The sequence below is a fragment of the Triticum urartu genome, chromosome 5 (genome assembly GCF_003073215.2).
Source record: "Triticum urartu cultivar G1812 chromosome 5, Tu2.1, whole genome shotgun sequence".
In the NCBI taxonomy this organism is placed as follows: domain Eukaryota; kingdom Viridiplantae; phylum Streptophyta; class Magnoliopsida; order Poales; family Poaceae; genus Triticum; species Triticum urartu.
In genome coordinates this window covers 639,543,266-639,557,575 of record NC_053026.1, presented here as the reverse complement: position 1 = coordinate 639,557,575, position 14,310 = coordinate 639,543,266, and the positions used below count along the sequence as shown (strand labels likewise).

Sequence of the window (14,310 nt, the reverse complement as noted above, 5' to 3'; positions counted from 1 at the left end):
AGAAAGAAACGGAAAACCTTGCCCGGTCACCATTCCTTGATCGGAAATCATCGAGAGACAGGAAGCAGCCATCTCATGTCACAGAAAAAAGGAAGGGACCCTCCAAGCCAGCCCTGTTCAAGGGAAAACGGCCAAGGACACGAAAAGTGGCTGCAGAGGCCGAGCTCTACTGCTTTTGATATTTGAATTTTTTGAAAAACACACTTTCGATGCTCAAAAAAATCTGAAAACAAATATGTGAATACGTACACATATTCCTAAGGACTGGTAGAAATCTAGAGAAGAAATACTTTGTATTTTGGGAAATACAAAAAAAAGAAATTTCTGACAGAAATGGCATCTTTTTTCTCCTATATATTGTCAGAAATTTGTTTTTTCTATAGTCCAAAACAAAACGAGATTTGTACCGAAACTTGCAACGGGTATTCGGAATGTGTATATGCATCCCGGGAAATAATTTCACATTTTTTTGAAACTTCAAAAATACAAATTTAAAAAAGTCAAATATAGAGAGCACTGGTGCTCGGGCGCTGCAACGCTGTGCTCCCAAGGACACCCCTTCCTTTCCTTTTGCAGCGCCCCCACGGCGACGTACAACGGCCGGCCGGCCACGGGCGCAATCATTCGGACGTAGATGATGCGTCGCGTGCCTTTCCACAGGCATCGGCCGCATATGAATTCGCCCGTCGACGAGTCCAATCGAACGAGACAAACAATTCAGCGCTTCTGTTCTGTTGGCCCATGCACGCACGCACGTATCATCGCCACCTTGTATTGTACCAGCACGTACTGAGATAGAGATACGATAGATAGAAGATGTTGCACAGCGTGCGTGCGTGAGACACTGTGGCATGCCTCACTTCTCTCGCATGAACAGACCAAGCTACGAGCATCCTGTATGTGTGTACTGACAGAATACAGGAGTTTGGCTTGCAAATAGTACTACTAGTGAAATACAGTATACATGTAGTATGTAGGAGTATATGCTTACATGTCACCAACCCAAGTCAATGACCCTCTAGTCTAGGGAAAGTAGTACACATGGATCTCACAGTCCGAGCTCTTTCTTACAGATGATCTTCACTCTGTGACAAACACGATCACTGATTAGCTACTGCTTACTAGTACTAAAATATGATTATGTGCATGTTACATCCTGGCTTGAAGCAGAACAAACCAAGGGAGGAATATGTTTACACGGTTGATGGACACAGACTAGTCGGATGCTCAGATGTTCCTCTCCTTCGTGCTTCCCTGTTGACTACTGGAGCCGCTGATCATGTCCTCCGACGCCTGCCAGAGCCGCGCGGCCTCGCGGCGGCTTGCGGCAGCCGGCGACTGCAGCGCCTCGTTGCAGTCGGCCAAGTAGCGGCCTGACACGCCGGCCAGCCTCGGGTGCACCGCCGCGTAGCACGTGGTCGCCGCAGCCTGCGCGCGAGAAGAGAGGGCACTACGTACGTCAGCAAGGAGGGGCGAGCGGCGCATTAACTGCGGAAAGCAGAGCCTTCACCTCCGGCGCGGCGCCGGCAGGCGGGGCAAGGCGCAGAACAGAGTGCAGCGATTGCAGTCTGCATATGATAACACAGATGAGAGCAGCAGATTAATCACCTGTGGGATGGTCTTGAGCAGCTTGGACAGCAGCACGAAGACGAGATCTGTGATGAGGCCCTCTCGGTCGCGGTTGAGGCGCGTCCTGACGATGCCGGGGTGCACGCAGTTCACCGTCACGTCCGCGCCCATCTCCTGGAGGCGGGCGGCGAGCTCCTTGGTGTGCAACACGTTGGCGAGCTTGGACACCGCGTAGGCCTGCGTCGCGTCGTAGGGTCTGGACGCACGTACGTGCACATGCACATGCCAAGCTTGATTAGCGGCAGACTAAACAATGGCGATCGATCAGGTGAGGATAATAATAAAACTAACTAATGGCGGATGGCGCTTACTGTCAGTCGACAGAGTTAGGTGAAGGATCGATGAAAGATGCGATGCTTACATCTTGCGGCGGGTGACGAGCTGGAGGTAGTCGGCCCAGTCGCCGGAGAACCAGCCGTGCACGCTGGACGACACGTTCACGATGCGGCCCTGCACCCCCGTCTCCGCAGCCGTCTCCGCCATCCTCCCCAGCAGGAGCTTCGTCAGCAGGAAATGGCCCAGATAGTTGGTGGCGAAGGTCATCTCGACGCCGTCCTCGGACAGCGCGAGCTGGCCGTGCGAGAACTTGCCGGCGTTGTTGATGAGGAGGTGGAGGGGCAGGCCGAGGGAGAGGAAGCGGCGAGCGAAGTCCCGGACGGAGGCGAGCGAGCTGAGGTCCAGGTGCAGCACGAGGACGTCGGCGCCCGGGCACTCGGCTAGGATGCGCGCGCGCATGTCCTCGGCCGCCTTGACGCTCCGCGCCGGGATGACCACCCTGGCACCCCGCTTGGCCAGCACACGCGCCGTCTCCGCCCCGATCCCCGACGTCGCGCCGGTGATGATGGCGGTGAGCGAGCCGAGGTCGGGGCACGCCGCCGTGACCTCCTCGGCGGTGGACTTGGAGCCGAACCCGCTGGCGCCCGGGGAGCCCAGCAGGTACCTGGCCGCCTGCAGCATCTTCGGCATCCGCTAGCACCACCGGCCGGCCACCGCGTCCTTGCCGCACGGCCGCGGAGCTAGCTTGGCAGAGAAGAGAGCTAGGGAGCGTGGGTGTGGGCGGGGGTGAGGAAGTTAATGGCGCTGGGCCGAGTTATATAAAGCTCGATCGGGGACCTCGCTCGCGCCCAAGCCCAAGTACGCTGCGACGGACGGACGGAGCTAAATTGAATTTAATTCTTCTCCCCGATGATTTGATGGCATTGACTGCGCGGCGACCGTGCGAGTTACCTCGGTCGGAAGGACGTGCCGGGCGTCTCCGTGGCCCATCGGTGGTGCCGCTACTTTCCGTCAATGCGCCGCCCACCCACTGGTCACATTCATCGCGTCGTTTCTCCGTCCAGGTAAATCAGATCCTCTTCATTTTAGACTAAATAACAATGAAAGTTTGATCATAAATTAATGAAGAAAATGTCAACTATGTGTCAAAATTTTAGTTATACTATGGGAAACCTTTTCAAATCCAAATCCAGCAATATACTTTGTATCGTATGTATATAACGTATTATACTTTGTTGGTTGCAGGCTGGGCATGGATCCATCGGCCGAAATAAGCACAGGCTGCCATTGGCCCATTGCACCAGTTTCTCATGAAAGAAGCACCTGGCATTTAGATGTGGATCAATGGGTATGGGTTTATCTGGATGTGTATGATGGAAGGGTGTGTGTTTGGTTCCCATGCTCTGGAACGATGAATTTTGGCCGCGAGCTGTGCATAGCAAACAGTACTGTCGTTGCATATCTACGTACGCCGGCCAGGTTGCCCGGACATGACCATTGATCCATGTCGGGTCCGCCCGGGAGACACAACACAAAGTCAGGTCAATTGGCAAGACCTACTACAAATACGTGGGTGGACGTGCATGTGGAAGATGGTTATGTTAGGTCCACCTGACCAATGCCTCACCTATAAACCACATGATTGGTTCCCGCCAGTGGCCAGTCTGCTTAATTGAGGAACCCTAATATCCAGCAAACGTCAGATTTTTAGGTATGACAAATTAAGCATTATTATGGTAAATTATGTTCGTTGAGGATGGCAAGTGGAGTTGCTGAGCATGACAAATTCGTCTCAGTTTATTTATTGGTCGGAAAATTACCACGCATGCAAACTAAATTTCCGTCATCATGCCAATATATAATAGAAGATGTCGTGAAAAAATCCATGCTCCATTGGAGCACGGTCACCAAAATGCCCTGCAGCGAGCAAAAAGGCCGTAGAGCAGCCAGCCCAGTGCAGTGCAGCGCATAGTCTTTACTCCACATCTAGGCTTTCGCATGTCCTGCGCTGCAGCTAGCGGCGCATGCATGCGCCCGATCGATGGACCGATCGCCATTAAAACCGATGGAGCTAGCTCCTGCTCTGCGATCGGCCATCGACGACGTCAACCAGCCCACGGAGTAATTCGATGTAGCGGCCGGCCGGCCGGGCGATCTATCCATCAACGGAGTAATTCGATACCCACGCTGCTCCTCTACTGTGAAAACCCTTTACTCCTCATAACGTGCTGTACGTTAGCAATACGCCTGCGACTCAGTACTGCATGGAGTAGGATCGATCGAGACGGCTCGGAGTGTGCACAGACTATAGCCAGCCTTTGCATGGCGCACTGCATGCATGCATGCACACCTAGTGTACTATCTCTCTCTTAGTTTACAGAGTATGCGCCATGCAAAGTCATATATTACAAAAAATATATATCAATATGAATTTCAAATATTTTATTTTCAAAAATATAACTTTTGTGTTATACTCCCTCCGTAAACTAATATAAGAGTGTTTAGATTACTACTTTAGTGATCTAAACGCTCTTATATTAGTTTACAGAGGGAGTATAGATTATATTAAATTAATAAAATTGGCAATCTAGATATACGCGCAAGACTTGTAAACCGAAATGAAGAGAGTAGGATTTTTGGATAGGGTAGGCGCTGCGCGGCACCAGCAACACTGGAGAAGTGGACATGCGCCGCGCCCTAGCAGTCCGTCCACTCGTACGCCGATGGAGTCTGCGTGTGTCTGGCTGACTAAGGTCAACTCCACCGCACGACCCATTTCTATCCCAAATTGTCCGTTTGTGTCCGTTTGGAGTAAAACGGACAAACCGAACGACTCAACGCATGGGAGCATACGGACGTTTCGTCCGGTCTGTGTCCGTTTTTGCTCCATTTTCAGACCAAAGTTGCTCTTGGTTTGGGGCCAAAGCGGACAGAAAGTGGACGTCTTCGCGTCCTCGTCGTCCGTCTGTGTCCGCCTCGACCCCACCCGTCACTCTCTCCTTTTCTGTACCTGGCCCACCATACGGATAAAATCCGGACAAAATGGGTATAGATTTAGGGTAGCAGCGTTGCGCGCAGCGAGTTTGTGCGGCCTCTGTCCGGCGTTTGTTCTCTCTATTTCTATCCTATATGAACAAAATCCGGACAAAATGAGTATAGATTTAGGGTCGTGCGGTGGAGTTGGCCTAATGACTCAATGGCGTCGGGCATACACGTACACGCACCTCAGCCGACAGCCGGCCACTCCCATACTCGCCTCGCCCCTGTATCTGTATGGACGAAGGTACGTGTACTTGACATGATCGCCGCGTAGGCAGCGCTCGTGTGATGGATGTGACGAGACGCCGGCACGCATGGAGGCACACAGGATTTCGTTGCATTGCATGGGGTACCTAGTCAGGACTGGTCAGTGTGTCTTCATCCCGCGAGCATGCATTGGTCTTCTCTGGGTTCTGGCAGATCCTCGTACGCCGCGACCTCTGCAAACAAGGCGCACTAGTAGTACTATGCTGGCCTGGATCGGTAAGCCAGCTATTAGTACTAGCAGTAAGTAGTGATTTCAACCTGGACATGAAGCTTCATTTCTCGTGAGCAAGTGCATGCTGCAGAAAGAAAACAGTATTGCGCGTGTGAAATGATCAAAGGCCCATGGTGCAGCAGAGCGGCAGGACCTGTCCATCTGCACGGTTCGACCAACCTGTGAATGATGAGAGGAGGAGAATAACTATGGCCTGCTGCGCCCCTCCCTGCCCCTGATCGATGCTACGCTGACATGATCAAAGCTGCTGCCAGGGATCGACCGGCTTGCGGCAGCAGACTAATCAATCAATCAATGCGGTGCTGAGAAAAGACACGCAGGTTTCGACACGGGCATTGTATTGAAAGCGAGCGAGGGCAGGCCGGTGAAAGGAAGTGATCTCTAGGGTAGTAGTCTCTAGCGCTGAACTGCTCCGCGTCACTAGCTAGCCACAAAGAAGAGAAATTAACCTAGGAGTAGCATCGGTCATTGCATGTGAAATCTACCCTACGTTCCGGTGCTCGATCGTGTACGACAGCGGTGATTAGAGAGCGGGTTCCAGTGATGCCATCATGAGCTAATGCGAACATCATACCTCTCGCCAAAAAGAAAAGAAAAAGCAAATGACATACGGTAACTTCGTGCTGTACTACTAGTGCAAACTTTAATTTCCTAGGCCTGGAGTGGATAGCTAAGTTAGCTTTGATCATAGAGAAAAGTCGACGAAAAAAAAACGATGATAGAGAAAGGACGCATGCAGGAAGAGGGCGGGACGGAAGAAGTGCTTGTGGGCGAAGAGCGACGTGCATGTGGGAGTGTAGGTGGGTGTCAAGTTTGGCGCATGGATTGGGACTCATCCATGCCCGTTTCCGGCGCAACACAAAGCAGTACATGTCCATCGACCACACATTGCGCAAACGCCATGTTCCTTTGTCCCCGCGCGCTTTATTAGCGATCGATCCATGACCCCGCACGGCACATGCTGGGTACTAACTAGCTTAGCTACTCTATATGATAATTGTGTTGCATCATATGCATAAACTAGATACTAGCATTTCCGTTCAGTTTTACGACGTGGCGATATGAATCCCATCAGCACCAGCGCTCATGCTTAGTGGTGAACGTGCGTGCATGTGTGGCAGCAGTGTTATCAGGACATGATGTTCTCCATAGTTCGGACATGGCACGGCGAACCAGAGTCTAGTGACGTCGCCTCACCGGTCACCACGTACCCTGTCCTCGATCGACCTCCTCCGTGCGTGCCTCGGTGGTCGTACCTTTCTTGGGATGCGCCACAAAGGATGACGAAGGAGACTAGCATGATATGATAAGTAAAACACGTGCGGCTCGCAGGTGGAAGGAAGGAGAGGTTTCCATCGCTCCATCTTATCCCTTCCCTTCACGACGGACCTGGTCGCCGACGCCGTGTGCCATGCACGCATGCTGCATGGGTCATGTACAGGGCCGGCAACTTTGCATGCATTTAGTCCATGTCCATCGATTCGCCGTCTTCTTTATGCTGTTGAAGTGCACTCGTATGCACGGACGTCCGTCCCGTCAGGCCTCGACATGCCGACACGGACACCCCTCTCTCGTCGAACGATGGGTTTCACTGTTGGCCAACTTTGCGCTGTCTACGGATCTGTGTGATGCGATGCGTCACTTCATCACCTATTCACCTGGCCTTGCACAGATGCACTGCACGTACCCATTGCCATGCACGCGCTTCCATAGACCAGGCATACACACAGTACGCAGCACCCATGCAAACTCCTTCCTACGATAGAGTAGCTAGGTGATCGATTGACGCCGTTGATAGTTGGTGCTTCTTCCTTTTTGACCATATATGCTTTCCTTGGAGACTAATTGACCTGCTGTGCACTTTTTGGGGAAAACTTTTGGACTTAATTACGAGATGTGCGCGTGCAGAGCTATACCCTGCTAGAAAACAAAAGCGGCCAATGTGAAACCAGGTGAGTAGCTAGCTAATCCTTTGTCAAAGATGAGTGATTAAACAACTCACCGAGCCAGCTGCATGCCTGCTTTCGAGGCTTAGGTTGATCAAATGCACATGGACAATAACTAGCATCATCAGTAGGGATTACATATGCATGATCAAGTGTTGATCCTTGCCCACGACAAAGGAAGAACACGGTGCGTGCCCATGCATGCATGGATGCCGACGCGCACTTGTCATATCAAGAGCGGTGGTCTCCATGCGATTGTCGTCTTCGCTTGGACTCACACACTTAAACAACTGCTCCTGTGTTTGGGATTACTGTACACACCGAACTAGCTGCTACCCCTAGTTGTTGCACCATGTTACATTCGTCATTCGACAATAGTTTAAGTCGCCTCTACTCTGGTCAAAGGAGCAAAGATCTTGGGATCCCTTCTTCCAATCAAGAGATCGCATGCACTTGACACCTATATAATACCTAGCGTTTTAGATCAAGTAAATTAGTAACCTATACCCATGCATTGACAAAATGGGTAGGGTTTCACCTTGCATTGACAAAATGTGGTAGGCCAGGAATCTTGAACTTGGAAGTATCGTGTAGAAGAAGGCAAAAGAAGCTGAAGTACTTGCGCATATCTTTCTGAGGAGCTATCCTGCTCAAAATTGTACGGAAAGTCTGGAGCGATTGAATATATACAAGCATAAATTTGAAATGTGTTTGTTTTTCGGGAGTACTTAGGGCATCATCGACGACGTCGATGACTAACGAACCTTATCAAATGTTTGTGGATACGTTTAGACCTCTCAACAGACAGCCGCTACAGCCTGCAGAGGCCATCCAACCGTGTCCATTAATTGTTTGAACACGAATGTAGACGAAATTTAAGAAAATACGTCATATTACATGCAAACACATGGAACTTAAATATTTGAACATAAATTAAATTTAAACTAAACTTAAACTATTCTAAACTAGGCCAAGTAGCGGAAGATGACCTCGTAGGTATGGCCTCCAAGGCCACCGGCACAGCCGATCCGTGCCATTCTCGTCGCGCCAGTTGAGGAAGCTGTACCAGGCGTCATGACATTCCTCCCCTGTGGCGTTGGTGCTCCGCTGCCTCCTCCACCTTGCGCCGCATTTTGTTGTCTTCTAGGCGGACCATACTTTTGGGATGAATACTTTATCGTTATGGGCGTGGATGTTCTTATTTGAACATCCTGTTTGGGCTATTGGATTTATGTTCTTAGGTGGTGTTTGGTTCTCTAGTCCTATAACTTTTTCTAGTCCCTGGGACTTTTTAAAAAGACTCTCAAGGAGGTGCTTCTAAAGACTTTTAGCAAAAAGTCTCAAAAAATTTCCACCCTGTTTGGTTTGCTAGGGACTTTTTCTAGTCCTAACACAAAAAAGTCCCTGGAACCAAACACCCCCTTAGTTTCCCGGTGGGGTATTGGATCTTTGTAAAGTAGATCCTTATGAATCTTACACCCAATTTGACCGGGAAGTCCAATGTCAAAACGAAGGGGATCCGCTAGCTCGCTATTTAGTATGCTCTCGAACTCGGCAAACCCGACGCGGAGGAGTAGGCTTTTCGGGCGGCGACGTGAATGCAAGTGGGCGGGCAGCCGAGCCTTGGTGAATGTCCAGACTCCCTCAGGCCAACTCCACCGCGCGACCTCAAACGGACGTCCGTTTTGTCCTGTTTTTGTCCCTTTGGGTAGGGATTTGGGGTCGTGTCCGGGCCTGTCTTGGGATGCGGTGGCCGTGGGCCCACCACGCGGACGCATCCTTTTGCCCCATCCTGTCCGCGTCTATTTTAAAAAAAGGGACGTTTCAAATGCCAAGCCCCAGTTCACGACCCCAGTTCATCACGCCGGTAACAAAGCCAGCGGCCTACACGACCATCGCCGGCAACACAGCCAGCGGCCGGCAACACAGCCAGCCTCCAAAATGAATAGTTGTTCTCGCTGGCAACACAACCAACGGCCGGCAACACAGCCGGCCTCCAAAGTTAATGTTTTTTCGCCGGCACACTGCCAGCGGCCCAGCGGGCGGGCGGCACCCATGCCAGCCTCCAAAAAGAACGGCCACGCCGATCGAACGACCTAGTTCAGGCCTTCGGCGTCGAGCATCTCCTTCTGCTTGGCCTCGAACCAGGCCCTCGTCTTGTCGCTCATCTTCGACAAGTCCACGCTCATGATCGCAAGGGCCACCTCCTTCGCTTTGGTGGCGGCATTGGTGGCCTCGATGTCGAGCTGCCTCTGCCTGGCCTTGACGTTGTCGGCCTCGATGTCGAGCTGCCTTTGCCGGGCGGCCTCTTCCATGTCGAGCTGCCTTTGCCGGGCCGCCTCCTCCATGTCTATCTTCCTCTTCTTGGCCGCCTCCTCCATCTCAAGCTTCTGTCTTTGGAGGTCTAGGTATTGCTTCATTTGCTCGTCCTTGCTTTGCCGCTTCTTCTCGTCCCTCACATCCTTATGTGACATCATGTCATGCAAAGTCTCATGCAAGGCCATGGTTGAGGCGTCACGTATGTCGTCCACCTTGGAGTTGGTCTTGCCCCTCGGCCTCTTCAACGCCTCGCCATCCCCACCTCCGGCGAACTTGGCCGTTTTCTTGCCTCTCTTCCTTTGAAGTTCACGGTATTGATCCTTGAACTTAGAGCAATTGTTGATGAGCGTCCAACAATGTGTAAGAGTGAATGGCTTGTCATTGTGCCGGGCCTTGAATGCCTCCAAAGATTGAAATGCCTACACCACATTATCAACAACAAGTGAACATGAAAACATATACACGGCCGAAGTATCATGGCCGTAGCAAGGAAAGGGCTAGAAAGAGAAGAGCATACCATGTCCCCAACGCCGAGACCACTCACGGGCCGTGCTTCAACGCTCTCAAATGCGGCACAATACTTGTTGTACTCTTGTTGGATGAATAACCATCTTTTTTGAATCGAACCGATGCCACGGTTGCTTGTAATTTCGTAGGGCTCAAACATCTTCCTTTCATGGAATGTTTTGTGGACTCTTGTCCAAAAAACAATGCCCTTTTGTTGCGCGCCGGTCTTTGTATCTTGGCTAATCTCCATCCAACATTGACAAATCAACTTGTCCTCATCTTGTGTATATGAACCGGTGCGAATGCTCTTCCGCTTCTTTTGTGCTTCCGCTCTTTGGGTGAGCTCGTCTATGAACAATGGAGCACCACTAATATCAACATCATTGGCTTCATCTTCATCTTCACCTTCAACATAGATGTCGTCGTCTTCATGCCACGAATCACCATGGTCGTAGTCAGCACGGTCGTCGGCCTCCTCATCGGGCACGTACTGGGCGCGGCCATCCTGACTTTGGGTCTCCTCGGGGTCGTAGGCACGGCCATGCCCACCCTGGAACATCACGTCCTCCATGTACTGGTTGTAGAAGGGGTCATCCACCGTCGGCGTTGAGGTTGGCATTCCGTCAAACAACACGCGGGGGGGGGGGGGGGGGGGGGGGCATGGTGCCCGTGAACGGTGCACGCGCCTGCTTTCTTTGCATCTCGACGGACGGCCGCCCGCCGCTGCTGGACCCAGGCGTGACATTGAGGTCGATGACGGCCGCGAGGCGTGGTGTGGACGGCGCGAACAAGCCCACGTCCGGCGACGCCGAGAAATGGGTCTGGCCGTCGTGCCTGGGCGGAGGAAAGCTGGACGACATGGACGCGGCGTGCGACGTCGGCGACTAGCAGTGCGTAGGCCGGGCGACCGACGAACCTGTGCTCGCCGGGCCGACGGCCGCTGCATGGAACCCCGCCGGACGGCCCATGCCAAGCATGAGGATGGCGTGCGCTTTGTTGACGAGGTCCTCCTCGTCGGCAGCGGCCTTGCGCCACGCGGCCTCCAGCTCCTCGCGCCGGGCGGCGAACTTGGCCACGGCGGCATTGATCTTGACGGCCGCTCTCCGTTCCCTCCTCTTCGCCGATTTCGCGTCCAACTTGGCGATCTCCTCCGGCGTGCACTCCGACCGCGGCTTCCTTGGCGCCTTCTTCTTCACCTTTGCGGTCGGGTCGACGGCCAGACCGCTGGAACTCGGCGGGGCGTCGGCCATGGACGGGGGAGAGAGGTGGCGGCGGGAGGGACGTGGGAGGGTTTGGGGGAAATGGCGCCAAATGGGCGTGGGGGGGGGGGGGGGGTTGGTTTCTCCCACCTACAGGCGGGCCAGGGGAGGACAAGCGCGCGCGTCCCGCCCGTCCGCGCGCTGTCCTTTTCACCCCAAAATCGGCGCAACTTTGGGCCGGGAATGAGTCGAAAGTGGACACAAAGCGGACAAAAGTCCGTTTACGCCCACGCGCTGGGCCGTCTCGTTTGTTCTTTTTATCCCAAACGGACGGGGACGGACAGGATAGAGTCGCGCGGTGGAGTTGGCCTCAGATCTGCCCCTTTATTTGGGGCTAGGCTGTCTAATTTCAGACATCCGGTCCGGCATGGCTGGCCGATTTGATAATTCATATTGAATGGCTAAAAGTGTCCGGATAGTTATCTTGCGGACCTTCCGCATTGAAAATGCCAGATTGTTATGATCCGGTGGCAGTTCATAAAATTACCACAGTATATTCAATCCGTCACATGGATATGTCAAGTGCCCAGCCAGGCAGCCACCAATACTCAGATTAGTAATTAACGGGCAAAGCAAAGTGCATGCACTGCAGCGTCACATGTAGTGCTTTCTCCTAGCTAGGTCGGCATGCATGGCGCATCAGAAGCCCCAACCTTCCTCTAGCTAGGTCGTCACTGTTCAAAATGATGTTTTGCCGTTTTGCTTCTGACCCCTGATAATTGTCATGACAACTACTGCTGCCTGAATTGTTCCCAAGGCCACATGCAACCTGGATATATTCTAACAAAATTTAACCTAGTGACATGCCGTGATGTTTTTTTTTATCTTCTGCTTCAAGGGCCGTTATATCTAAAAGCAACTAGTTCATAGATATAGATAGACAGGGAGAGAGAATCAGGGGAACTGTCTGCATAATGCTTGATTATTTTCTTTTACTTTGGTTCCATAACCCTTGTCGTCATGTCACGATGTCAAAGTTAGATGCCCAACCATGCACAGCTAGTACTAGTATACTCATTAGCCTAATTTGATCACCCATCTGTTGCATGTATCCCCAGTGTCTTCTTTATCCCAAGTTTCCAACAACTGACAAGAAACTCATCTAGTTGCCTCATCAGGTTGATTCCCTACACCAACTCTACATTTCGGCCAAACTCAACCTTACAAAAAGAAACCAACCTTGTTTATCACCACCAACTGTTTGAACACTCCTTGATCATTTAATCGTTTCATCCGAAACTCGATCGCTTGTTAGTTTTTTACTTGATCAGTTGTTAGTTGACATCGATCATTGTTGACATCAAGGATTCATTTGGTAGTCACTGCATCTGCAATATCTTGGTTGTATACCTGTGTTACAAGTAGCACACATGTTGGTTGGGCCTGGCCTGTATCGATAAGTTGGACATGGTAAATCCTAGCCAACCTGCGAGTTCTTGCTGTACCCAAACCAATCACACATGCTAGTCAGTTGTCTCACGCTGCCACTTGGGAAGTGTCAAGCATATGATCACGAGAAATAGTTCTTGTTTCTACCAGCTTGGATTATCAGTAACTTAGTATATAGTACTACTACTAATGCTGCATATATTCAACTACAGATACCCCCGCGTCGTTCCCTGCTCGGGCGACTCGGGTGGCTTCCCAACCCTATCCGCCGCCGTGGTCTAGCCCATCTTCCTCCCCTCCTCCCGCCGCCGGCTTGCGCCCGGAGGCCGACGGCGGTGGCGGAGGTTCTTCCTCCCTCACGCTTCTCAGGGGTGGCGGGGCCCCAACATGCGTGGAGGTGCGGCCGATCTAGAAGCAATGGCGTTGGCTTCGACGGCGGCGGCGGTCGGCCCTGCCTCGGGCCACGGGCGGCTGCTGCGGTGGCTGGCCTGGATTGGGCGGCGGCGCGATGCAGTCTTCGGCGGCATTGCCATCTTGCTTTAGATCGACGGCGGTGTTGAGGGCCTGTTGGACTACTTGGCGGCACCCATGGCAGATCTGTTCTGGCCGGTGTAGCCAGTGGTGGTGGTCATCTTCTTCGTCGGCGGTGGCCGGCCAGAAGCCTGGTGATCGGATCTCGAGATCCATCATCTAGTCCTGGCTGCGAGTTGGGGAGACATGGTTGCCGGTGAAAACCGAGCCGACGGCAGGCGATGACGCCGTTCTATGCCGTTACCTTGATGAAGGCATCGTCGTGTAACTACTGTCGACCCACTCGTGCTGCTCCGGGGGAAACCCTAGGATCTAGTGTTCCAGATCGGACGATGGCGGCACTGCGGTGTCGTTTCTCACTTGGGAGCATCGTTTGTGGAGCAGCGCTGGAAGTCAGAGGCAGGAGGTGGAGCGGCTTCGTCTTGCACGGAGCTTCGGTGGAGATGTCAAGTCATGCCTGACCGACAGGTGCTACGCTTTGTCATGCCTGGTCGGCAGGTGCTACGCTTTGTCATGCCTGGTCGGCAGGTGCTACGCACGACAGATCTTCCAAGGCTTCAAGCGGTGTCGGCTGGTGGTACTTGGCAGCATGGCGCTAAGGTGTATCAGTGGCGACCGCGACGTGCTTAGCTGTTTGCGCGCGGGGAGGAGGTGCCGTTGGACGCCGTGATGGCGCCGACGGTAGCTAGACCGAGCAAGGTTGATGCATCAGTACAGTTCTGAAGATGGAGCGGTGGCAGTTGGCGGCGGCGGCCTCTGAGAGCACGCCGGACCAGTGTGTGCCCCAGACCAGGCAAGTGGCTAGGTTGGGGTCTCAGGCCTTAGATGTTAGGCTTAGCTGCGATGTCTGCTTGGTACTAAGCCCATGATATCTGCGTCCCTTCATCAACTGGATAGTTGTAGCGACAGTTTGTTG

At 52.6% G+C, this 14,310-nt stretch overlaps 1 protein-coding gene across 1 annotated transcript; it reads right to left on the bottom strand.

Moving 5' to 3' along the window:
- Positions 1 to 946: 946 nt before the first annotated feature.
- On the bottom strand, positions 947 to 2,710 carry LOC125506419 (short-chain dehydrogenase TIC 32 B, chloroplastic-like). The gene is made up of 3 exons (XM_048671234.1): positions 1,991 to 2,710; positions 1,609 to 1,825; positions 947 to 1,428 (listed from the first exon to the last, which is right to left on the bottom strand). Exons 1-3 carry the CDS (start codon positions 2,593 to 2,595, stop codon positions 1,228 to 1,230), a joined length of 1,023 nt encoding a protein of 340 aa, XP_048527191.1. The 5' UTR covers positions 2,596 to 2,710; the 3' UTR covers positions 947 to 1,227.
- Positions 2,711 to 14,310: the final 11,600 nt, after the last annotated feature.